Genomic DNA, 24344 nt, shown 5'->3' on the forward strand with positions numbered 1-24344 from the left:
TCAAAAGAAGACAGAATAATGGCCAAAAAACATATGAAAAAATGCTCAACATCTCTAATCATCAGGGAAATGCAAATCAAAACCACAAAGAGGTATCACTTATCTCCAGTGAGACTGGCCTTTATCAAAAAGTCCCAAAACAATAAATGTTGGCGTGGATGCGGAGAGATAGGAACGCTCATACACTGCTGATGGGACTGCAAACTAGTACAACCTCTGTGGAAAGCAATATGGAGAAACTTTAAAGAGATACAAGTAGAAGTACCATTCGATCCAGCAATCCCATTGCTGGGCATCTACCCAAAAGAACAGAAGACACTCAAAAAAGACACCTGCACCCAAATGTTTATAGCAGCACAATTCACAATTGCAAAGATGTGGAAACAACCCAAGTGTCCGTCAGTACATGAGTGGATTAATAAAATGTGGTATATGTATACCATGGAGTACTATTCAGCTTTAAGCAACAATGGTGATATAGCATCTCTTGTATTCTCCTGGATAGAGCTGGAAAACATTCTACTAAGTGAAGTATCCCAAGAATGCAAAAACAAGCACCACATGTACTCACCATCAAATTGGTATTAACTGATCAACACCTAAGTGCACATATTAGAATAACATTTATTGGATGTAGGGCGGCGGGGGAGGAGGGGACAGGTATATGCATACACAAAGAGTGCGATGCACACCATCCAAGGGATGGACATGCTTGAAGCTCGGACTTGCGGGGGGGTAAGGGCAACATATGTAACCTAAACATCTCTACCCCCATAATATGCTGAAATAAAAAAATAAAACAAAAAAAACCCAAAACAAAAAACAAGCCTCCTGGGGAATTCTCATTGGATTAATCAGGCTGAGCTGTAACTTTCACACTATTAATAAAATAGGCTACACCCCAAAGGAGGTTCTAGCACCAACTTCTGCAGACCCTTCACACTTGTCTGTTCCTGCTGTGGACGCAGACCCAGCCTGTCTCCCTCCCACCAGCCGGCTCTGAAGCGGGTCCCTGATTCTCTGCCTCCCCCCTATGGGAGCAGAGACTCCTGGGTCTGCGTTCAACCCCAACTCTCCCAGGCCCTCACCTAAGACTGCAGGTCCCCTCTGCACAGCAGGCTTCAGCAAAGTCAAGTGTCACAAGTGCATAAACTTATGCCTCGTGTGGAGTCCGTGTTCCCCGATTCCTAGTCCTTTCCACCCCCAGCCCTTTTGGACACCCCTGGCATGCCTGCCCGCTGCTGGCCTCTGGGCTAGGACCGAGGGCAAGTGTCCTACCATCCAGGAAGCCTGAGAGCTCCAAGCAAGGCAACTCCTGTGGCTAAAATCGCGTGTCTTTCTCTTCACCACCTCAGCAGGTTTAATAATGACTTCTCTGTCCCAAGGCCATGCCCCCTACCCCACAGTGGGCATCTTGACCCAGAGGCTACTCCAGGTTGTCCAGGGACCCTCCCACACCAGCACAGCAACATGCTTCAGAGGTCGTTCCTGGATACGGATCCCTCCAAACTCAGCTCCAACAGTGGCCTCCAATTTGTCTTTCCTTTTTGGGAGACTAGGCTTCCTTTCAGGGTGAGGCGCCTGGCTCTCTGCTATCATCTGTGTGATCTGCCCCTGACCTCGCTCAGGACTCTGGCTCTGTGTCTGCCCACTGGGCTGCCTGGATTTACGCTTTTCAGGGTGGCTTCCTCCCACACTGACCCCTGGAAGGCCCTTTGCCTCGAGCAGGCTGAACCCAGCAGCCAGTGCAGGGCAAAACACAAGCAAACGATGCAGTTTCAATTTTAGAAAGTCTACCGAACAGACATTTCTCAGTGAAAAGTCCCAATTCTGCTTCTTCCTCGTGGAATGTTCCTGTGGCCATTCTCGCTGACAAATGGGAGCAGAATCGAGCCATGCAGGGAAGGCAGCAGGGCAGAACACACCTCCCACCCGCCTCCGCCACGCGGGCTGAGTCTGCACACGCCGCTCACCCTGGGCGCTGCAGCTGTGTTTGTGAGCACGAGCCAGGCACCTGCAGGGCGCTCCGCACCTGACTTTTCTCCCAGGCTTTTTTAAGAACTAAGCTTTTATTGTCCTTACTACCATGGTCATCTATTGTCTAAACCGAGATTCTTCTTCAGGCTCAGGGTGAAACTATAGCTCCGTGCCGCGCTTTCTGCAGGCCCACCGCCTGTGTTGTGCCCCGCACACGCCATGCTTCTGCCCCGCATGCCACCCCCTCTCCCAGTGGCTGGCTGAGCTGCCCATTAACAGGCCCGCACATCCTGTGGGTATCTCTGCAGCCACGGGCCCCGCACCTCGTAACAACTGGGAATGTGTCTGTCTCTCTCATAGTTGTGACCTCTTTGGGGCATTTTCACCCAGCACCAATATTGCACGCAGCGCTGCTGACTCACCAGAACTCATCTCTTCCTGCAGTCTTTTCCAACTGGTGAGCCTCCGACTTCCAGGGTCCTCTGGCTCTGACCCCAGCGCCCCAACCCCCACTACTGGACTTCAGTGCTACTGAGCTACCTGAACTACCATGTGCCCCCACGTCCTGTACAGACTCTGCTGTCTGTGCTTGCAGAACCCTCAGAACATTCTCCCCACAGCGTGCTCGCTAGGCTAACATGCGGGAAGCCATTCTATCATCACCCTTTTGTGGGCTCTTTTCTTTATCGACTCTCATTAGGCCAGAGGAGGCAGGGCCCCCTTCCCCGTGCACTCCTGTGCTGTGCTGCCTCCGCCCCCTGCCCTTTCCCTGCACGCGCAGTCCTGAAGCTCCTTGGCAACTGACTGGAGCAGGGCTTGAGGGGACAAGGAGGGAGCTGGGCAAGTTCTCCTCCCTCTCTGCCTCTCCCCCCAGCTCCAGCCCCACCAGACGGCTCTCCCTCCTACTCCTCTGAGCCCCAGCCCGGGGTGAAGGCAGCTTCCGGCCACGATTGGGGTCCGGTTGCCTCGCTTACCCGACACCTTCGCAATTACCTCCTTGCCTGCAGCACGGGCTCTGCTTTCAGTCCTGCTACCTTGTGCAGTTCGTACTCAGGAGTGTTATTCAGGAGAGAGGCTGTATCCCACTCCTGTGCCTGCAGAGACTGCACAGTGCCTCAAGTAAATTTTATTGCAGCACTTTAAAGTATCACAAATTTGATTCAGAAAATGCTATTTTTCCAAGGGTGGGTTTATTTCAAAATTGTAAAGATTTATATATTATTTTTTATTACACATAAGCAATTTTAGCTTAAAATTAAAAGTTTCACATTTAAAGTTTTAAAAAACATGATGGCTTAAAAATGTAGACATTTTTAAAAAGCCACAAAAAGCTGAATATATGTTGCAGCACAGGTTTATCTCTTAAATATTTACATTTCAAAAGATGTTTTGAAAAGATTAAAAAACTGGCTAAAAATAATTTACAATTGGCAAAGATTAAAAACATCATTTTTGGAGAAACATATTAGTGACATATAATGAACTTAAAGTTACAAGCATTTAACAGTTTAATCAAGCATGTAGTTTTTACCAGTATACAAAATGGTCTTAAACTGTCACTGCAGTTGTTTTGGAGTGATTATTTTATTGGGAAAAGTATACTTCACCAAAAACAGAGTATCAACATTCCAATGTTCTTTTCCATGAGTTCTGATTTTCAACTTAGGAGAGGAGAACAGCATTTAATAACTGCATCCCTAGTAAAGAAAAGGGAAAGGAAAAAACCAGAATATAATAATATTCCTCAAGAGCAAATCTGTAGAAAGTGTTCCTGCCAAATACACTGTGATCACTTTCACAGTGGAACTCGGTGGAGTCTCCATCACAATTTTTGATTTAACTAAAACTTTATTGAGTGCCACTTAAAATCAAGAACTGAGACTTGGAAATACTTTGCTAATTTTTGAAATAGTATTTATCTTAAGAAATCTTTACTAGGCCGGGTGCGATGGCTCACGCCTGTAATCCTAGCACTCTGGGAGGCCAAGGCGGGTGGATCGCTCAAGGTCAGGAGTTCGAGACCAGCCTGAGCAAGAGCGAGACCCCAGTCTCTACTAAAAATAGAAAGAAATTATTTGGACAACTAAAAATCTATATAGAAAAAATTAGCTGGGCATGGTGGCACATGTCTGTAGTCCCAGCTACTCGGGAGGCTGAGGCAGTAGGATTGCTCGAGCCCAGGAGTTTGAGGTTGCTGTGAGCTAGGCTGACACCATGGCACTCTACTCCGGCAAAGGAGTGAGACTCTGTCTCAAAAAAAAAAAAAAAAAAAAAGAAATCTTTACTAGCACCTATACTGATCTTAATACAAGGAAATAAATGTAAATACCAAAAATAACCTAACAAAAGAACTAATTTTAAAAAAGAACTAATGACCTAAATTTTAAAAGTAAAATGTTTATAACTGCATCCTAAGAACCCAAAGAAATTAATGTTCACTTCATGAACTGTTAGGTGATGCTTTAATTCATTTAAAAAACCCCTTTACCTAAACTGCTAAAAATATCCACTAATAAAATCCGAGGCCTGTGGGCATATTCTGTACGTTGCTCGTTGCTCTCAAGTGCAGGACCCTCAGGTGTGGGCATCGTGCCAAGGGGACCTTCCCTCCACGCTGGGGCGTGCTGAGAGGTCCCCGAGCTGGAGCTCCTGGGGTTGACAGAGTGTCTCCGCACTCGCTGTTCAACAGCTTCGCACCTGCAGCCTGCTCTGCTCTGTCTGCTCTCCTTATGGGTGTTTATCAAAAAGAATCACTCATTTCATTTGAAACGGACTAAAACTAAAATTTCTACCAATTTCCTTCATTATTCATATTAGGTATACAATTTTGTTGGTTTCTTATATATAACATATCCCCGAATTTCACAAAGCAGCAAACCTTGCCTCACTGAATCTTTTTCTGACTCTATCAGGTTCAAGACTGGAATTAGTTTGGTTTCTTCCTCCGCAACTACATCAATACACTTCTCTGGAAAAATGTAAGAAAATAGCAGTTACCTCTTGACATACAACTATAATGCTTCTGCTGGCTAAAAACTAACATTTATGTGTCAGATCTCATTTTTTCAGTAACTTCCTTTTTTTAAAAGTGGAATTAGTTTTACTGGAGTTGCTGCATCCTATTTGTTGAACATTTACAGCCATGGAAGGGTCTAGAATCTCCTGTCAAAATTCCCTAACTGCAAATGTTCAGTAGGTAAGGCAGGAGTAACTTCCTAACCTGGCGGTTACATGTATCCAAAACGCTTCAGTGTGGCTATTTTACGCGGCAAGCTGTTATTCATCTCATTGGAAACAGTTTACTTCCTTTTAGGAAGAACGTCAAAGTCAACCAAAAAAGGCCTTTTAAATAATATTTTAATGTAAAAATTATTTACATTCATGTATTTGTGTGAAGATAATTAAGGAATAGAAAAAAGACAGAATTCAAACAAGCTCACCTGGCATATGGGATGTATGACAGGCTATACCTGCAAGAAAAATTCAGGAACGTTGAAACATGATCTGAATGATGGTTTTCTTTATGCCAAATGGCCATATCTAACATTATAATAAATACAGCAGCATAATACTGTACAACGCCAAGTGGGACCCCAGACCCGTGGCAACAGCATCACCTGGGAACTTGTTAAAAACGCAATTAGGCCCTACCCTAGACCTCCTGAATCACAAGATTGTTGTAATAAGTAACTATATTTTAACAACTTTCTAGGTGATTCTGATGCATGCTGAAGTTTGAGTTTCTTATAATAAGGAAGTTACCCTTTTAAGTTATTTTTTTAATTGAAACTGCAGAATAACTGAGAATAAATTATATTCTCCATTAGGGATAAATCAATTATTAGGTATAGATTAGGCAACAAAAGTCAAAATAGAAGAGAAAATAACCAAGAGATTCAATCTCAATTTCTTCACATTTCAATGAAAAAGAGTAAAAAAAAATACAGTTAATTTGAAATAAGTAGGGAACTACATTTAACATTCATTGATGTTACATCTACCAGTGGAAAGACAGAAAAACGGCCAATGGACACACTGACCCAGGCTGCGCAGCATCAAATAGGAGAGATGTAAAACAGCAAAATCAGGAAGGGGTTTACTGACTACTAGGAGGAGGAAAAAACACCCTTCAATGTCTAAATGGAGAGTGCCCGTGGGGGCAAGTTTAACCAACCAGATGACTATTCGTGGCGTTTCATGCAGGGGACTCGATGCAGCACAAGACACGAAAAGGACGCAGGGAGAGTCTGATCAGGGGCAAGGGTGCGACTGCATATGTGGAAGACAGAGAGGAAACTACCGGCAGAGGGAAAGCCAGAAAAGCAGTACTCGTTGAGTATCCCTTATGAGAGATGCCTGCGACTAGAAACGCTTTGAGTATCAGAATTTTTTGGATTTTGGAATATTTGCATTACAGTTACTGGTTGAGCATCTCAAATCCAAAATGCTCCAATGAGCATTCCCTTTGAGCATCACGTTAGCATTCAAAAAGTTTTGGATTTTGGCACATTTTGGATTTCAGGTGCTCAACCTGTATGTAACAAGTATAATCGCCGCCGCTGCAGAGGATATCTCCAGATACCACAGGGCCACGTGAGAGTAAGCTCCACCTTGTAATTACCCAGCAATGGAGTACAGAATGCATGGGAAACTCATCCTCCCCTGCGCTCATCCTGTGATAGGGCCTCAATTTTAAGGATTCATGTGGCTTTCTTTCCCTGCATTTCTTATTTCTTTTTCCTGTCAGAAAAGGCATCACTGCGTAACCTGTGTGAGCACAGCGCCTCACTCCACCACCGGTGACACCCACCTCCTCTGCTCTCCCTGACGTACCACCGAGCCATGCTGTCCAGTCCACAGGACTCAGCCTGTTCCCCACCTCATCTGACCGTGCAGGGGGTCTGGCTCCAAGGCACGCGCTAACCTCTGGAGGAAATGCTAGGGCTTTACAGGCTCCAAACAAAACGCTCGTCGCATCTCAGGCAACTGCAACTTTTTAACTAGTGTAAGAGAAGACTCACCAGGTCATTGACAAGAACTGCAATACGCAGAATAATACGGCCAGTCCCTTCTTGTGCCACTAACAGCAAAAACACAGGAATGATGAGTTTCAGAATTTTCACAATCACGTTTAATTCCTCCTCTTCAAAAATGTAGATGATAGCTCCATTTATTTTCTTTATTAAATTTTATCTGATAAGTTTAAGACACAGTGGACCTGGAACTTAAATATCCATAAAGTACATTTCCTTTTCAAAACTCTCTTTATCTACTAATTTAAATATTGCAAAATATATGCCTTTAAATAAATGTTACTGAAACAACTGTGCATAGGCTGAAAGTATTAAACTCTTAAAGGTTAGGCCTTTAAAGTCAATGTTAACTTTTCCAGAATCAATATTTAAAGTCCCAGTTAGTTAGATCTATAACCTATGTGAAATTTACTTATTTAACTCATTCCTACTTGCTCCTTTTGAGTTTTTTGTATTTTTTTTTTAATTAGAGGAAATTGTCTTTTATTGTGATCTTCTGGAATAATATAAGCAGTTTCCATGGTTGTTTTAAAACGATCTATTTTAAGAATTCCTTGTCCATCATTTTTTATTTTTATTCATTTCTTTTTAATCTACTGTTTATAAATTAACTGGCTACTATATAATGCCAAAACTACAAATCAATGTTCCATAGGGATGTGCAAAAATTATTTAAGAATATTCTTTTAAGTTATCATTGGGAAATGTGTGAGTTTCATGTAACTAAAATTCAGTCCTTACATCATTAAAATGAAAAAACTGGAACATTTTTGATAGAGTATGTCTAAAATATATTCTACACTGCCCTTTCTTCTTTAAAATGCGTAGTTTTCTTGTTGCAGTTTAAGAGGTGCTGCCAACCCTTTTGGGAAGGAGGCGGAGCACAATACAGACAATGAGGAGCTGGCGACATCGAGCAGCAGACTGAACCGTAATAATGGAACTTCTTTAAGGCTAATGAAGAGCCACTGACCTTATCCATAAGTGCTACAAAACTGGTTTAGGTTCTTCTGTCTCTTTTTTGCTAATTTCTTTTGTTTTTCTGGCCTTCTCTCCTAGTGGTTTTACCACCTTTTTACTCATCGATGCACCTGCCACGTCCGCTGCACCCTCCCTGAAGGATGACAGCACGGCCCCACCAGCTAGCACGGTGAGAACAGACGTGCCTCCCACAGCATGTGTGTGTGCCTATGTGTTTATTAGCTACCTCTGCATTGTAGTAACAGATAGGAGAATCTATTGCTTGTTTACTGACTGGATGCTACTATATAAAACTGTAGGGACACCTAATCTTTGGAGGGTTTTAAAAAGCAGACTTTAAGGTATTTTGAGATGACGGTGTGACAGCACTTCACCTGGTGAGGAGACACACTGTCAGCAAAAAGCCAGTATGGCTGGTGTCACTTACCCAAAGAGCAGCACACAGGGTTAACACGAGACACAACTATAGGGGAAGAGAGAGTAAATTGTAAATGTGAGACCCTTTCAAAACCCTCATAAAAAAGCATAAGTTATTCCACATTCATTTGCACAAACATACTATATTACAAAAATACTAATGCAGCTAACTAATTTTACCTATATATTCCATGAGTATTCCTTTAAAGTCCATGACTGTAATATTCCTTGGCAAATTGGAAGCACTTAATAAATAATCTATTGATTAAGTAAACTGTAAGAATACTTGAAGAGTGTTTTAGGTCTTTTTGAGACAGAGTCTCACTCTGTCACCTGGGCCAGAGTGCAGTGGTTTCATCATAGCTCACTGCAACCTTAAACTCCTGGGCTCAAGCGATCCTCCTGCCTCAGCTTCTCAAGTAGCCGGGACTACAGGCATGCACCACCACGCCCAACTAATTTTTCTATTTTTTATAGAGATGAGGTCTCCCTCTTGCTCAGGCTGGTCCTGAACTCTTGGCCTCAAGCAATCCTCCCATGTTAGCCTTCCAGAGTGCTAGAATTACAGGCGTGAGCCATCAAGCCAGCCTGAAGAATGTTTTAAAGTGACAAAAAGCTGTTCTTATGAATGCTTCTGTTAATATTTAGTACAGTGCCAACAGTTACCACTTCGTACAACTGCTAATACACAGTAAGTTCTATTTTACTCAGCTTTACATAATGGTGGTCCTGTAATAATTTTCCATGTGGAAAGATTACACTATCATTCTACATCCCTGTAAAGGCAACTCCAACCATCCCTCCACTTGTGTCCCTGAAAGCAGGCACAGCAGTGAACATGAGAGGTAGGTGTGGAAGTACAAAGACCCAACAAGATTCTGACTGATGCCTGTTATCTGAGAGTCCTTGGTTAGACCCGTTTCTAGACCTGTTTCTTTCTCTTCAGAATGAGGAGTTTCTACCGACCTGCTTTGAAGGACTGCTGTAACGAGTAGAGCATGTCTGTGATGTGCGTGAGCTGGGGGTCGGCACAGGAAGGGTAAGTGGCAAAGCCTCTTTACCGCCATTACTAGGCACGACCTTAGGACATCAAATAAGCAAAGTATTCTACTAGGGGAAATATTTCCTATGTCCAAATGTCCCAACATTCTCTCGACTTGGGGCTTGTTGGTGTAAGGCACACTACTAAAAAGGTTAAGTGATAACTGCCTGGGTATCTTAAATAAAACAAATCTATGGATGTGGTGTGCACTGTATGGGGGAAGGGCACGCCTCTAGCCCTGGCTGGGGCGAGGCAAAGTCATTACTTGTAACCAAAATGTTTGTACCCCCATAATACCTGAAATAAAAAAATAAAAAGAAAAAAGAAAACAAATCCAAGTAAAATCTTTGTGGAATATAAATGTATAGTCTAACAGTGAAGGATAATTTCTTAGTAATCTAGGTAAAGTTAAATTTAAAATTTTTTTGCTATACATACTAATATTGGAATTTAAAAATAACTAGACGAGTTATAAAAATGGCAATAAAATATGAGATTGAATAGAGACATAAAAATAAAAAATTAAGCTAAAAACGAGTTTTTCCGCTGTTGAGGAGATGGGAAAATACTGTCAGGCAGATTACAGTTAATAAACATTTCCTTACTTATAAATTAACATAAGTCAGTTGTGTTTGAAAAGCTCACGTTGATAGTTGTAAGTAAAAACTAATCAGCTAATGGTGATATTTGAATTCTTTGAATATCTAAATACTTTAAGGCAAAGGAAATCTGCGAGAGACACAGAACAAGTGAGTCAGGAACTAGAGGATGATGGAGAGGGGATCTGGGTTCCCTGCCCATGAGACACAGTGATCAGCTCAACACCCCAATGTACGATGAGGAAAACTATCCTTCTGACCACAGTGTAAACTCTCATCTGCTCCCCACCCGGGCTCAGGATAAACAGACCACCTGGGGGGGATGACCTGAGAGCCACGTACAGAACCCACAGTGTGATGAATGGCGCGTTTAAAGGCATTGCTATGGAAGCCACACTGTTAGGATTATTTGTCAAGTAGGCAAACGGGGAAGGGACAAAAGCCAGATGACAAACGATGTCAATTCTCCCTGAGAAGATTCAAATGGACATAGAAGTAACCTATCTTCTATTCCTACCCTCCAAAGAGTACAAACGACAATCCATTCAGAAATAATCTGTAAGGCTTAAAACTGAAAACATACCCAGCTCTAATGTCATTTTAAACACACACAACTATAAACAATGGTAGATATAAGCAGCAAAAAGCGGGCTTTGCCCGGCCAGTAATTTTAGATACCACCGTATAATCTAAACTCTTTAACTGCACAGTCTTGAAGATAACAGTTATCAACTAGAGAAATAGAATAACAGTATATACATAAGAGCAATTATTTATAAAATAATGCAACGATACTTCAATTAGTTTTAAAAATTATCACTATTTACTTACAAGCATAATAATTGTTGCAAATAATCTTGTTGTTTCAAACATTTTCTTCAGTTGCTTCATGGGTCCCATTAAAAAGCATGTGCTATGTGAAACAAAGAAAATAACTGAGAGATGGGTATACTAATTTGTCTGGCTATACAAAACTAAACTGCTTTTAAAAAAAGAAACTCTGCTAGTTTATTTAATAAAAATACTAAATGTTTTTTTCCTTAACTTAAAAAAAAACTTTCCAACTATCTCAGCAGACATGCTATGGTTTGAATGTGTCACCTCCAAAATTCAGGTGTTGTCACTGTGACAGTATTAAGAGGTGATCAGGCCATGAGGGCTTCTCCCTCGTGAAAGGGATCAAGACCCTCGTAGAAAAGGCTTCACCCAGCTGCCGTTCCACTCTTCGGCCAGGTGACGACGCAGCATTCCTCCCTGCGGGGGATGCAGCCCTCACCAGACACTGAACCTGCAGGTGCCTTGGTCTTGGACTTCCCAGTCTCTAGAACCGTGAGAAAAAAATTGCTATTCTTTATACGTTGCCTGGTCTGTGGCATTCTGTTATAGAGCACAAAATAGACTAAGACAACACACCAAAAGATGAACTGAAGATTCTCAGTGAGGAATCCCTGAACACCCAATCTAAAGTTAGCTCAGTCACTGGTGTCTCATCCTATTTTAATCTCTGCTCAGCACCAACACCATCAGATCTTTTTCTGGCTTACTGTTTGGCTGTCTCTCATTAAAACGTTAACCCCACAAGAACAAGGCCTTGAGTATAAGAGCTACAAGTCTGGGCTCTGGAGCCCACTGTCTGCTGGGAGTCCTGCCTCAGCCAATGTACTGGGTGCGTCACCCTGGCCAAGTGACTCACCCGCTCTGGGCTGCTATCTCCAGCTATAAAATGGGGATGATAATAGTAGCTACCTCAAAAACTTGTTATGACACATATAGCGATTAGAATAGTCCCTGGCACGCAGTAAGTGCCCCCAAATGTTGGCTATTCTTATCATTAATATGCTATTAAGGGAGCCAGCATGTAGGAGTCGATAAATATTTACTGAATTAATGTAAATTTTGTGTCTGAATTCACAGTATGTATAGAGCTACAGAAACATACTCTATTAGGAAAGTGCTTATTATTAACAGAAAAGTAAGTTTGGTATTTAGGTTGGTGCAAAAGTAATTGTGGTTTTTAGCATTGTTGACATTTGCCATTTGATACTGGAATACATTCTTAAATAAATGTGGTTATGCTATATATCATTTTGATGTATATTTCTCACTTTATTTTTTTTTTTGCTAATGACTTATTACTTGCTGTTTATTTGATATTTATTTTAGACTATGGAAATGTTAAACAAAAAGCAAATTTGAGCAATTTTCTTATTCGAGTTCAAAATGGGTCATAAAGCAACAGAGACAACTCACAACATCCACAACGTATTTGGCTCAGGAGCTGCTAACGAACGTGCAGTGCAGTGGGGGTTCAAGAAGTTTTGCAAAGGAGACGAGCGCAGTGGCCATCAGAAGTTGACAACGACCAGTTGAGAGCAATCATCGAAGCTGATCTTCTTACAACTACACAAGAAGTTGCTGAAGAACTCAAGGTTGACCATTCTACAGTCGTTCGGCATTTGAAGCAAATTGGAAAGGTGAAAAAGCTTGATAAGCGGGTGCCTCATGAGCTGACCGAAAATCAAAATAATCGTCCTGTTAAAGTGTCATCTTCTCTTACTGTACGCAGCAACAACGAACCATTTCTCCATCGGATTGTAACATGCAACAAAAAGTGGATTTTATACAACTCAGTGGTTGGATGAGAAGAAGCTCCAAAGCACTTCCCAAAGCCAAACTTGCACCAAAAAAAAGGTCATAGTCACTGTTTGGTGGTCCGCTGCTGGTCTGATCCACTCCAGCTTTCTGAATCCCGGTGAAACCAGGACATCTGAGAAGTATTCTCAGCAAATCCATGAGATGCACCAAAAACTGCAATGCCTGCAGCTGGCAGCAGTCAACAGAAAGGGCCCAATTCTTCTCTAGACAACGCCCAACTGCCCGTCACACAACCAATGCTTCAAAAGTTGAACGAACTGGGCTACAAAGTTTTGCCTCATCCACCATATTCACCTTTCGCCAACTGACTACCACTTCTTCAAGCATCTCGACAACCGTTTGCAGGGAAAATGCTTCCACAACCAGCAGGATGCAGAAAATGTGTTCTAAGAGTTCATGGAATCCTGAAGCACAGATTTTTATGCTACAGGAATAAACAAACTTATTTCTCGTTGGCAAAAATGTGTTGATTGTGATGGTTCCTATTTTGATTAATAAAGATGTGTTTGAGTCTAGTTATGATGATTTAAAATTCATGGTCCGAAACCGTTTGCTTTTGCACCAACCTAACAGCAATAGCAAAGAAGATATTTTGAGATGCCAAACTTACATACACACCTGGCTAGTGCAGAAAGATTTCCAAGGGTATAAAACACCGCAAAAAGCTTTATGCCACCCGGAAGCCACAGCAATCCAGTTCCCTGAGTTAAGATATTACAATTATGTAAAAATAATTTTATTATTTTAATAGCTGAAAACATAAATGTGCTACTACAGTAGTAATAATATAAATATTATGTAATAATATAATGTTTAAATCTAAATGTACTTGTATATAGTCTCCGATTATATAGGAAAAAGTCAGCTAATTTTCAACGTTATATAATGTGAATCTTCTGCCTATTTGCATAAATATATATAAACGAGCCATAATAAAACTTTCTTCGTACTTGTCAGTAAATCTCAATTTTAATTAAATATTCATATAAAATGGCAAGTTAAAAAAGGTAATAAGCACATTTAAATTATCAACTCATGAGCTCTTTTTACATTGATTTTTCTTAAATAAAATTATTTCCATAATTCGTAAAACTCCCCAAAATATTCACTTCTACATCATTTTTTTGATCTCTACCCTTTATTTCAGATGACTAAATGTACTCATCAAAGTAGTCTAACAGGGATTTAGATAAAGTAGATTGTTTGTTGGTACTAAATGGGATTATTAGTCTAATGCAAAATAAAAATTAAGCAATATAAAGCCGTAACTCACCAGGATAGAGAAGAGAATGCCACACACGAAGCATATGGCGAACCATTTCAATCTGGTGTTGAAACTAAGGGACGAGGCATCCAGGATCTTAGGAAAGAATGGGAGAATTCAGAGTATGTTCTTAAGTCACCAGTTACCAATCTGAGTCTTTACTAAATTAAAGTTTTAACATATATTCTAAATCTTTGTATCATTTTGCATATTGTAGTGTCATTTAAGAATATTAAGATTCTATGGTTGTTAAGGGAAGTATGAACATGGTGGGGGAATGATATTGAGGAATAACTTAATTTTGCTAGGTCTGGTAACAGTATTGTTTTATCTTTCACTGAAATCCCAGCAGATGCATGCTGATATGGATAAAATGACATAGTATATGATATATTATAAAATACATGACTAAAAAATAAAGAACAGATGAAACAAGCCAGGCAAAAAGTTGCTAACTGCTGAGGCTGGGTCGGGGTACACAGGGTTCATCACAACTTCTGCAGGTCTTAGGGCACATTCAGTTAGGTACCCTCGATGCAGAGCCTGAGATGGGGATATTTATGCAGGAACTGTTCTTAGCAGAAACCTTTAAGGAAGTGAGGCAAGCTGGACAGAGAAGCAGAAGGGACCAAGCAAGGACGTGGTTTCACCTGGAGTGTGCCTGGGCCTGCAGTGAAAACTGCGCTACAGTTCAAGTCCTGCCTTGAGGCAGAGGCTGGCCTTCCGGAATCCACCACCCAGCAGCTGGTCACTGGCTGCAGGCTGGGGGTGCAGTGGGGTGACTACACAACCAGGGTGGGCAGGAGGTACAGCACTCAGCAGCCAGCAGTGGAGGATGCCAGCCCACCTAACAGAGGGAGCCTGGGCAGGCACAGCAGAGTCTACCACAGAGCGTATCTGACGATTCCCATTATGAAATGTTCATTTAAATCCAACTCATAAAAGCCTTGGGCATCTTCTCAACCCTTGTACAAACAAATTTTTGAAATGGTAATTTATTTTACAGCAATAACATTCCTAGATGCCATGCAAATTATACACATTATGTGGGAAAAAAGCAGAAATTAACTGTGCATACTTTCTACAGTATGATAATCCAGCATACAGTAATGATTAAACATTCAGATTATTAAGTACACTAACAAAACATATTTCTCAATAAAGCTGAAAAAGTATCAACAACGGCTGTTTCAAGAAACTCGAAATATACAATAAGGATTTATATTCCAAAATTTAAATGTGTTATTTATACTACCATATACACTTAAAGATACGAGCATGTTGTGTTTATAATGTATTTTTAAGAATAATGAAACAAAAAGAGGTTTATATGCAACATCTCAAAATGCCTTTGATTACATTCCTTACCTCAACAGATTAATCTGTGAATCCTTATGTAGCATGAAAAGTAGATAAAAATAACTAAATATTCTGTTAATGAAACATATATCACTTTTTAACACATCTTAAATGGTTTTTAAAATTTGCTTTAATTCACATTCTTGTTTCCAGCAATGTCATCTATTTATAGCAAAACTAATCACTTGATTTTAAACAAAGAATGAATTTGCCCATAAAAACATCTAAATTTCATTTTTTCTGATCAGGAAGAATACACATCAGGTATATTTTAACTACATAGAACAGTACAAGCCTGACAGACTACACTACATAGTAAGTGATCTAAGTATTTATTTTAAAAAGGACATTTTAGTTTGATTTAGCCATTCTACAATGTATACATATATCAAAACATGACGTTGTACACCATAAATATAAACAATTTTTATTTGTCAATTAAAAAATGGAAACAGTACACTAATCATGATTTCTAACGGTTAGTGAGTCCACGATGATGTGAGAAGGATTTAACAAGAGAAGAAAAAGCATCTATTTTTACTTTCTTTTACAAGTTTAAATCACCCCATTGTTCATAAGTTCAATTGTTGGTTTTCTTTCTTTTTTTTTTTGAGACAGAGTCTCACTCTGTTGCCCAGGGTAGAGTGCCGTGGCGTCAGCCTAGCTCACAGCAACCTCGAATTCCTGGGCTCAAGGGATCCTTCTGCCTTAGCCTCCCAAGTAGCTGGGACTATAGGCATGCACCACCATGCCCGTCTAATTTTTTATATATATATTTTTAGTTGTCCGGCCAATTTCTTTCTAATTTTGGTAGAGACGGGGTCTCGCTCTTGCTCAGGCTGGTCTCGAACTCCTGAACTCAAGCGATCCACCCGCCTCGGCCTCCCAGAGTGCTAGGATTACAGGCGTGAGCCACTGCGCCTGGCCTCAATTGTTGGTTTTCAATAGCCAGTTTATTTTTCTCTGAGCAGTGAAAGAGCATGTTCATTTGTATAGTAGTAGGTCTTTTTCCTCTTATTGTCATCTTCCATGGGATGATCTTTAAAATGGAACATTATGACAAACTATTTCCATTTGTAAATGTGGAATATTCAACTTGCAAGCAAAGACTTGTCTCAAGTCTTGCAACTTGTTTGGGATACAGAAGCAAATCACAGATTTCCTAACTGGGAAAATCGTGCAATACTTTGGCATGAATGAAAACGTGGCACTGCATCTTCCAGCTAGGAGACAGAAGGAACCCTGCACCCCCAGTCTGCTTCAGCAGAAGCATTTGTGTGGTTTCTCTTCCAGCCAATATCAGGAATAGTCCTCCTAAACCCAGCAACTTTGTTGATCTCTTAAATTTAGTCTTAGAAAAGAAATACACATTAGAATTGCCACCTCCACCCACCAAAAAAAAAAAAATTGCCGGCAATTATTATACCAATGTGTTACCAAAGAGGAAGCAAAGAGACAGCCTGGCTATAACAAAACAAAGCCCCAACCCTTGAGAAGCTCATCTAGCAGCGTGTCTCAGTCTGTTTATTCCTACTGTAACAGAATACCTGAAGCTGGGGAGTTTATAAAGAAAAGCAGTTTATTTAGCTTATGATTTTGGTGGCAGGAAAGTCCCTGAGCACAGTGCTGGCATGGCGCAGCTTCTCGTGAAAGCCACGTGCTGCATCAACACCTGCTGGGGAAGCGGAAAGGCAAATGGTGTGTGCAAAAAAGACCAAACATGAGGAGGAACCTCACTTTATAACAACCCGCTCACTCAGGAACAAATTCATGCAAGAGCAAGAACTCACCCCTGCAGGTAGACTCTGCGGGCCTGGTCATGGAACCCCGCGTGACCTGACCACAAAGTGGCACTATCTGACTCGCCAGCCGGGAAGCTGGTGTGCCCTGCAGGGGTCCCTCAGGAAGCAGAGTGGATATATGAGATCGGGCGGGGCGGTCCCCTAGCACAGGTGTGCTGTGTGAGCAGGTGCTCAGGCCCCCAGGGAACCTGCCCAACACACTGTCCCTGTGGGCTTGGGGAGAAGGGGGTCCTCTCTGAGCAGATGAGTAAGAGGGAGGACTCGAGCCTGGTCAGTAGACAGCTCTGTACCCTGTGTAGACACCAATGTGCTGACCCACATGCTGCTTCTACCACGGTAACACCTGCGGGTGAACCCAGTGCCTTGTCCACATCACAATCACACAACAGTGTGTCTGAGTGAGAAGCTCAGAGCAAAGAGTGTTACGTGCTGAGTGTTCGCGTCTCCCAGAATTCTTATTTTGAAGCCCTCGTGAATGTTGCTGAGGGATGTCCCGAGGGTGTTGAGCCTCTTGTGCAGTAGGCATGAACAGGATGGAGGACATGACAGAACTGGGTCAAGACAGGGATGGATCTAGGCTGGTGGTGGAGCTCGGCGAGGCCCTGGGTGTCCTGGCGCGGGCGTGGGGGGGCATCTGATATGGGCTGCTCTGTCCTCCTGTTGAGCTGGTCTGAGGCCGGGGGGGGGGAGGCAAAGCAACCAGAGTCTGGGCTGTCCTTGGAGATGCTTGGAAAGAATTCAAGGAGGGAGAGACCTAGACCAGGTCTTAGAGAATCGAGCGCATTCCTTCCCCGATAAAGTGACTTCCCGTAGCACTCAGCCTCTCGGACCTGCGCTGCTCTGGCTCCTCTTGCCGCTCCTCCTAGCCTTGTTTCTCGGCTTCTGCTCATCCTGCCAAACTCTACACACTGGAGAAGCCCAGAGGTCAAACCTTGGACCTCTTCTCGTTTCTACTTACACACAACCCCTTGGTGATCTCATCTTTCTCATAATACTTCCTCCCACAAACTCTAGAATCTTATGTCCAACTGCTTTCCAGACATCTCCACTTGGATGCTACCTGACAGCTCAGTCTTAACATCCACATGAGATGATTTTCATCCATAATGCTGCTCCTCCCACAGCTCTGTTACTGGTAACTCCATCCTTCCAGATGCTCAGGCCATGGAAGCATCTGTGGCTGCTCTTGCTCGCACACATTCAATCCGTCAACAACTGATCCTGCTGGCTACACATTCAAACCATCTACAGAATCTGATCACTTTTTTTTCAACCACCATCACTTACAGCACTCTGATTAGAGCCTTAGTCATCTCTTACCGAGACCACTGTACCAATCTCCTGACCAAATCTCTGGGCTTACACCCTCACCCCTACAGTTTGATATCCACAGAGCAGCCAGTGAACCTTTAAAATCCAAGCCGGTCACACCACCACTCTGATCAAAACCCAAAGGCTTCCTATCAAGCTCAGAGTAAAGCTAAAATCCTTTCTAAGGTGCGTGAGACCCCACACAATTGGGAATCCCACTTCCTGCTTTGCCATGTCTCCTACACTTGCCTTTCTTCTCTGTCCCTTTGCTCCAGCCACTCTGGCCTCCTTACTGGCCTTGAACCTGACGACTCAGGGCTCTGTATCTGCTGTACCCTCGGCCTGGGAGGCTCTTATTCACAAGTTGCCCAGATACCGCAAGCTCCTCAGAGCCATATTCACGTCACCCTAACAGGGAAGCTTTATCTGACGATCCTAATGTGGCAATTCCAATCTCCTCAACTTTAACTTTTTTCATGACACTTAGCATCATCTGACACATTATATACTTGTTTATGCCTTCCCCCAATTAAAAAGGAAGTTACATGTGGGAGAGATCTTTGTGTTGGTCACTGTTACAACATCAGCATCTTGAACAGGGCCAAACATGTAGCAACTTGAGTATTTGTTAAATGAGCAGTCACCTCCTCTGAACTCACAGCACTTGCCAATGCCAGTCACTCTGATCTTTGATCAATTACTTCTTTACATATCTTTCTCCCTTCAAGACAGACGTCTCAACAGAAGTGAAAATATCACCTTCATATCTCTAAGGATTACAGCAGGACTTTCCAACAGAACTTCCTGCAATGGAAACGTTCTACTAATATATATACACTGTCCAATACAGCAGCCATTACCCGTATGTGCCTACTGAAACTTGAAATGTGGCTGGTGTGGCGAAGGAACTGAATTTTAAATTTTATTCCATTTTAATTAATTGAAATTTAAATGGCCACATGTGGTATGATAGTATATTGTACAGGACCAATCTAGAACCTCAAGTGGAGCACAAAATAGTGGTTATAAAAATGTCAATGAGTTGGGTAAGTCTTACTGACATTTCTGATGTTATTATTTATAGAGTTATAGAATTCAGTGAGAGCAGACACTTGTCTTACAGTCTCTCCAAACCCTTACAGACTAGCCCAGAACACTACTCACAAGAAGTACTGAATAAATATGATGACACAGAAGTAAGTCATGAAAGGAAAGGGGACAAATAAAAGATTCCTATGTAGGCCAGGCGCGGTGGCTCACGCCTGTAATCCTAGCACTCTGGGAGGCCGAGGCGGGTGGATTGTTTGAGCTCAGGAGTTCGAGACCAGCCTGACCAAGAGCAAGACCCCGTCTCTACTAAAAATACAAAGAAATTAATCGGACAACTAAAAATATATAGAAAAAATTAGCCAGGCATGGTGGCACATGCCTGTAGTCCCAGCTACTCGGGAGGCTGAGGCAGAAGGATTGCCTGAGCCCAGGAATTTGAGGCTGCTGTGAGCTAGGCTGATGCCACGGCACTCTAGCCCGGGCAACACAGCGAGACTCTGTCTCAAAAAGAAAAAAAAAAAAAAAGATTCCTATGTAGTACAATGCAATTTTAAATGTTCAACTTTTGTGACAGGCAAACAAGAATTTATTAGCATTCAATTAAAAACATACCTATAAAGCAGTTCCTGCTCCACTGCTATTTTTAACCCTGTTAAAAATACTGAAGGAAGTAACCCTTATCAAGTCTTGTGGGTAAACTGCAGACACAAGGGCTTTAAAAAAAAAAAAATCTCTTACCAAGGCTCACTGCCTTAACAGAAACTTTTAACTCAGTATTATTTCTTTTCCAGTCTCCCCACTTCCAAAAGGCCCCTCCCATGCACACACTCACAGCACCTCATTTACCTCTAGATGCAAACGGATGCAACAAGCTTTAAGATCTGCAGAACAAATGCCCTGCACAGCTACTTGCGCTGAACAGGCTGAATTCAGATGCTCACACCTGGCTCAGAAAACCAAGCAGAGGTTGGGGGAGAGCAGCGTGGGGATAGCTGGGTTATCTGGGAGGGGGGAGACAGCAAAGTGGGTTCCTGAGAGTCAGAAGGTCGAATGGGGGGGCAGAAGGGATGAGTCTCAAAGTGACCTTATGTAGACCCCATGACAAACTGGAAAGTTCCCAAATTCTTCCCAGGAGGCGGGAGGAGCCCTCCAAAATCAACTGGCCGAGCAGAGGAGGCCATCTCCGGACCACTGGACCCCCGCCCCGCACCCGCCTCCACCTGCTGCGGCCCGGGCGGGGGTGCGGGCCCGGGCCCGGGCGAGGGCGCGACTCGCTACCTGCGAGGTCAGGCCCTGCTCCTCGTCGTCCTGGCCGCTCAGGACTCGCCGCAGCTTCTCCATGGCCCTGTTCCCGGGCCGCAGCGGCGGCTCCTCGCGCCAGCCAGGAAACCCGGAACCCGCACCCGCGAACGACCGGAAGTCCGGGCCGGCCCTCTTCCGGCACGTCACTCTGCCAGAGCGTCCGCCGGAGCGGTCCGCGCATGCGCGCCGGCTCCGCGGCGGCCCGAGCTGCCAGGCGTGGGGAACGGGCTCCGGGGGCGTGTCCGTCCTGCTGGTCGCGAAGTCCGCGGTGGTCATGCGCGGGGACACGGCGCAGGTTGGGCGCCTCCCCACGGCGCGCGCAGACCCAGCTTCCCGTCAGACCCCGCCGGGAAGCGCCGGCGGTGGTTGTGCGGCCGTTGGTGCGGCAGGGCCCCCTCCCTCACAGCCCGCCCCGGGTGGGAGTGGCTCGTCCCCGCGCCCAGGTGCCGCGTAGCGCTCGGCGGGGACCGCGGAGCGAGTGCTGGCTGCCCTCGGCCGGTGCCGGGCGGGCGCTTTCTCGTCATTCTCCACCGTGCTAAGAAGGGAGATTAAAAATTAGAGCCGCCTGTGCCATGCGGGCTGCGGAGAAGCTCGGGCTTTCCGTAAGTACACTGCCCCGGCGTCGCTCAGTGGGGTCTCGCTCTTCCGTTTGCTCTCAGGTTTGGGGAGATGGTATGAAAAATGGTATTTTGTTTTTACTACTTCACCCCCTCTCTTCCCTCCCTAAAGTTGAACCCCAAAGACTTGCATTGTTCATCCCACTGCCTTTAGTAGAGATTTTATGTAATGTCAATTAGATAAAAACAAATATTATAAGACCCCTAGAAAAGCAGGTCATATACTTCCACTGATAAAACAGTCCAATGCTCGGCGTTCTTCAGGCAGAAAATATTTATGTTTGGCCTGTTCATACTAAAATGTGAAGTTTTATCTTCTCATCCTTAACTTTAAAAGATGAGAAAATAGATGACAAAATGTGCAAAATAACAAATCTTTGTGCTTCTGTTTAATAAAACATAAATACGTCTATACGTGCTTTCAAGATTTTTCTTTTCAAGTATAGTAACTTTAGTTTTCCATATGGAAAAAGATGAAATAAACCGATACCTCTAGTAATGAAAAAAATGCTTTCCAAGGATAAATGAGGCTGAACCATATGAACTTACCAGTCTTCAACTAAAGTAGCTGAACATAAAAAGGGCAGTTTTATATGGTTCAACCTGGACTTGGATATAAGAAATTTTCCTTAGAAAATAATATTGAAGGTTTAAGAATACGATTTGGGCTTTTTTACTTCCCGTACTCTATGAGCCAAGCTCAGTTTCCTGAAAAATACCTCACAGTTTATTTGAGACACACCCATATGGAGGTAATGAAATGATCTAGGCTCTCGAGTCAGACTGCCTGGGTTAGAATCCTGCTTCACCATTTTGTAGCTGCAGGATTTGGGGCAAGTCAACCTAAACTGTTTCATTTTCTCATATGTGAAAATAGTTCCCACCTTGTAGGGCAGTTATGAGGATTAAATGAAATAATACTACAGCCAATTCTCAGTATTCATAGGTTGCGTGTTTGTAAATACACTAACTGATAAAATGTATTTGTTGCCCCAAAATCAATACTTGCAACACTTTTGAGGTCATTCATGGACATTCGCAGAGTGGTGAAAAATTAAAGTTGCCCAAATCACACATTCCCCGCTGAGGTCAAATGTGACACCCTGCCTTTTTGTTTCAGCTCATATTATTAAGTGTCCTTTTCACGGCCTGTTTAGTGCCACATTTTTCACATTTTTGTGCTTTTTTATTGGTGATATCACTGTTTAAAATGGTCTCCCAGGACAGTGTTAAGATACTTCCTAGTGTTCCTAAGCACAAGAAGGCCATGATGTGCCTTACGGAGAAATACCTGTGTTAAAGAAACTTCATTCAGGCAAGAGTGATAGTGCTATTGGCCGTGAGTTCAATGTTAGTGAATCAGCAATATATATTAAATAAGGTGTCTTTAAATATATACACACATAAAACAACGTGAAGTACTGTTAACAGAAAAAGACCCAGACTCTTTAAAATAATTTAAAGAGGGTTTATTCTGAGCCAAATGTGTGTGACCAGCCTGGAGTACATGGCCTCAAGAGCTCCTGAGAAAATGTGCCCACAATATCTGGTTTGCTGTTTGATTTTATACATCCACAGAGACAGGAATTACACGTAAGACCTTATGTCAATATGTGGAGGGCATCTCTAAATGGGAGCTTACAGGTTATAGGAGGGTTTAAAGAGTCTTTGATCTGTAATTGGTTAAAGAAATGAAGCTTTGTCTAAAGGCTTGGAATGTTTTAACTTAAGGATGTCTATTAATCAGAAACAAGCCACTGGATGTTTACCAAAATTCAAGTGATCTGTTGAGTAAACTGACAGCCTGCTGGTCTGGATTGAGCTTTGTCTTGTATAGCCTTAGGCCTTTTAATGATTTGGCATCTTATTGTTACAAAGGAAATTTTCAAGAAGGGAGGGTGGCCTGACAAGCTTGTCTAACCTCCCTTCTCAAGGCCAACAACTCAGCTTTAGGGTATTTCTGGGGTCCCCTTGTCAGCTAGGGGACTCAAGATTTTATTTTAGTTCACAGTATTGATCAATTGACAAAAATGTTGTGGCCAGAGCTCACAGGACCCTAACCTTGTATTTCCCCTAGGAGCAGTGGTTCAGTGTTCACTAATTCAGTGTTTGTGGTGACTTTATAGAACATAACTACTCCAAATAACAAGAATTTACTGTACATGTAAACACTTAGAACAGGGCCCTAGCACTTGCCAGATGCTGAATAAATGTTTGTTTTTATAATTGTAATAATTATTGTTTCATCACATATAATTTCTGCTCTGGATCCTGTCCTCCTCCCATCCAAGTGAGTTATTGAACACTGTAAGCAAACCTAAAGCAGGCCTTTACCTCTTGCCCGTAAACCTAGAAGAAACTATAAGTAGCTTCCTACTTCCTTGCTCTTCCTGCTCCTCGGCCACATACGTTGTACTAGAGCCAGCGACCCTCCCGAAGACAGGGCAGCTGGGCACAAAATGAGAGGAGGTTCCAAGTGGAGAGAGACAGGCATGTGAGAAAACGGAGTCTCTCCTGCGCGCTGAGCCGAGCACCTCTCCCGTTCTGTGTCCTCCAGGCCTGCCAGGGAAGGAGCTTAGCAGACCAGGGGCTCTACACCTGAAGTCATCCCTCCAGCCTCCTTCCCTTCCCTTCCCTGACCTGCAGAAAAGCAGAAATGAGAGAGGAAAAGCAAATTCAGAGTGTCAACAGAAAAAAGACTAAACTCTGTAAAATAATTTTAAAGAGATTTACTCTGAGCCAAATTTGAGGACCATGACCCAGAGCCACGCCCAAGGGCCTTGAGCAGTGGACTCGCTGTGGCCGGGTTACAGTTTGGTTTTATACATTTTAGGGAGACAGGGGTTACAGGTAAAGTCATAAATCAATATGTGGGAGGCATACATTGGTTTGGCCCGAAAAGGTGGGCCATCTGGAAGCGGCTTTATAGGTTGTG

At 42.9% G+C, this 24344-nt stretch overlaps 1 protein-coding gene across 1 annotated transcript; it reads right to left on the reverse strand.

Moving 5' to 3' along the window:
- Positions 1-3293: 3293 nt before the first annotated feature.
- SFT2D1 (SFT2 domain containing 1) lies at positions 3294-20932 on the reverse strand. The gene is made up of 8 exons (XM_012659303.1): positions 20769-20932; positions 13978-14064; positions 13323-13405; positions 10881-10962; positions 8419-8454; positions 6999-7057; positions 5418-5447; positions 3294-3674 (listed from the first exon to the last, which is right to left on the reverse strand). Exons 1-8 carry the CDS (start codon positions 20829-20831, stop codon positions 3635-3637), a joined length of 480 nt encoding a protein of 159 aa, XP_012514757.1. The 5' UTR covers positions 20832-20932; the 3' UTR covers positions 3294-3634.
- Between the last annotated feature and the right edge of the window lie 3412 nt (positions 20933-24344).

Source organism: Propithecus coquereli, unplaced genomic scaffold (genome assembly GCF_000956105.1).
Source record: "Propithecus coquereli isolate 6110/MARCELLA unplaced genomic scaffold, Pcoq_1.0 Scaffold601, whole genome shotgun sequence".
Lineage (NCBI taxonomy): Eukaryota > Metazoa > Chordata > Mammalia > Primates > Indriidae > Propithecus > Propithecus coquereli.